At 41.5% G+C, this 1,269-nt stretch overlaps 1 protein-coding gene across 1 annotated transcript; it reads right to left on the reverse strand.

Annotated features, from left to right (window-relative positions):
* Positions 1-527: 527 nt before the first annotated feature.
* Positions 528-1,269, reverse strand: LOC128891287 (uncharacterized). The gene is made up of 2 exons (XM_054150705.1): positions 755-1,269; positions 528-659 (listed from the first exon to the last, which is right to left on the reverse strand). Exons 1-2 carry the CDS (start codon positions 1,187-1,189, stop codon positions 624-626), a joined length of 471 nt encoding a protein of 156 aa, XP_054006680.1. The 5' UTR covers positions 1,190-1,269; the 3' UTR covers positions 528-623.

Here is a 1,269-nt window from a genome sequence, read left to right on the forward strand (position 1 = left end):
TTCGGATATTATTCTTCAATTTTATATTCTTCGATCGTGAAGGTTCTTCGTCATCATTTCTAAGTTCCGCGTCGCCATCCTCTTCTGTCCACATTCCAGCTGAAATTGTTTCATATCAAACAGCAAATTCTGCCAAACTCAGATTTTCCAGGTTGTCCGGTCTTTGTACGTAACGATCAAATATGTTATTGAGAATTGACGTTTCATTATCTTCAAATCGCAAAATTCTGTATCTTTGTTCGGCCCGACAGCTGTTTATAAATACTGCTTTCCGGGAATTCATCTTCAGTGGCAGGTGGCATAATCAGTAAGCGCATTCTGCTGCACTAACCAGACGTTGTGACGGAATTGCCATAGATACCGAAAACAGTTGATTCCAAGTGCCGCCGCCCCGACGTTTAGCTCTTAAAACGGCATCTTTAATAAGATCCCCTGAGTCCTGCAGCTCGCACTTACTTGCGTACTTAGCAATGTAATATGCGACAGCAGTAACATTTCCGCATGGCTGAATATCCATATTTGCGTCCCATATCTTTAAAAAAGCGGGATTATAATTATTCACCATTATTTTGTTCGCAGTTCGTTTCAGTACGCAGAAACGTCTGTTGTTGGCAAGTGTGTCGTTAGGACCTAGGCACATTGTTCGTTCGCTTATCGGTCTGGGAAAACCAAATCGACACGAACGATTATTTCGATCTTTGTAACAAGTATTAGTGTGTTTATAAATTTGGACTTTTTCAACTATGTTACTTACATCTTGTTCCGCGGTTTCTATTGAGCACGATACAACATTCTCGATAACATTGACCCCTTCGTTGGTTAGGAAATCCGGTATGTTTGCACACCAAATAAGCAAGTGCAAATGCGGGCTCCCTCTGTTTTGAAATTCGATTCTATACCAATAATCGATAACAACGCCGTGTAGGCATTGAGTGTCCTTTATATACTGCATTAACACGTTAACGCGTACCGTAAATTGTCTTGCTACAACTACTGGGAATCTTTGAACTAATTTCAATCGATCTGTGAATGTGAGGTTTTCAGCCTCCTCGGAGGAACGGCCTTCCGATATTAGGATAAAAGGAACGCTTTCAATATATCTGGCCAATTCAGATCGTTGCAGGAAAATGTAGCAAACCATGTCGGCGGTCCAAGACTTCGCACCATGGCGATTAGCTCGGAACAGCATCGTCTCCAATATGATGCCAAACCTCGTATGTTTCTCATGGTTAGGTGAATATCATCTATTAGTCCAATTGGAGTGTGTTC

The sequence above is a fragment of the Hylaeus anthracinus genome, unplaced genomic scaffold (assembly GCF_026225885.1).
Source record: "Hylaeus anthracinus isolate JK02 unplaced genomic scaffold, UHH_iyHylAnth1.0_haploid 12001, whole genome shotgun sequence".
NCBI classification, from domain to species: domain Eukaryota; kingdom Metazoa; phylum Arthropoda; class Insecta; order Hymenoptera; family Colletidae; genus Hylaeus; species Hylaeus anthracinus.

Bases quoted from the DNA above. Each gene is read 5' to 3' on its own strand.
- LOC128891287 (XM_054150705.1), bottom strand. From the start codon at position 1,189: ATGCTGTTCCGAGCTAATCGCCATGGTGCGAAGTCTTGGACCGCCGAC. The intron at 660-754 runs GTAAGTAACATA...TGGTTTTCCCAG, and splicing joins TAGAAACCGCGGAACAAGAT to ACCGATAAGCGAACGAACAA.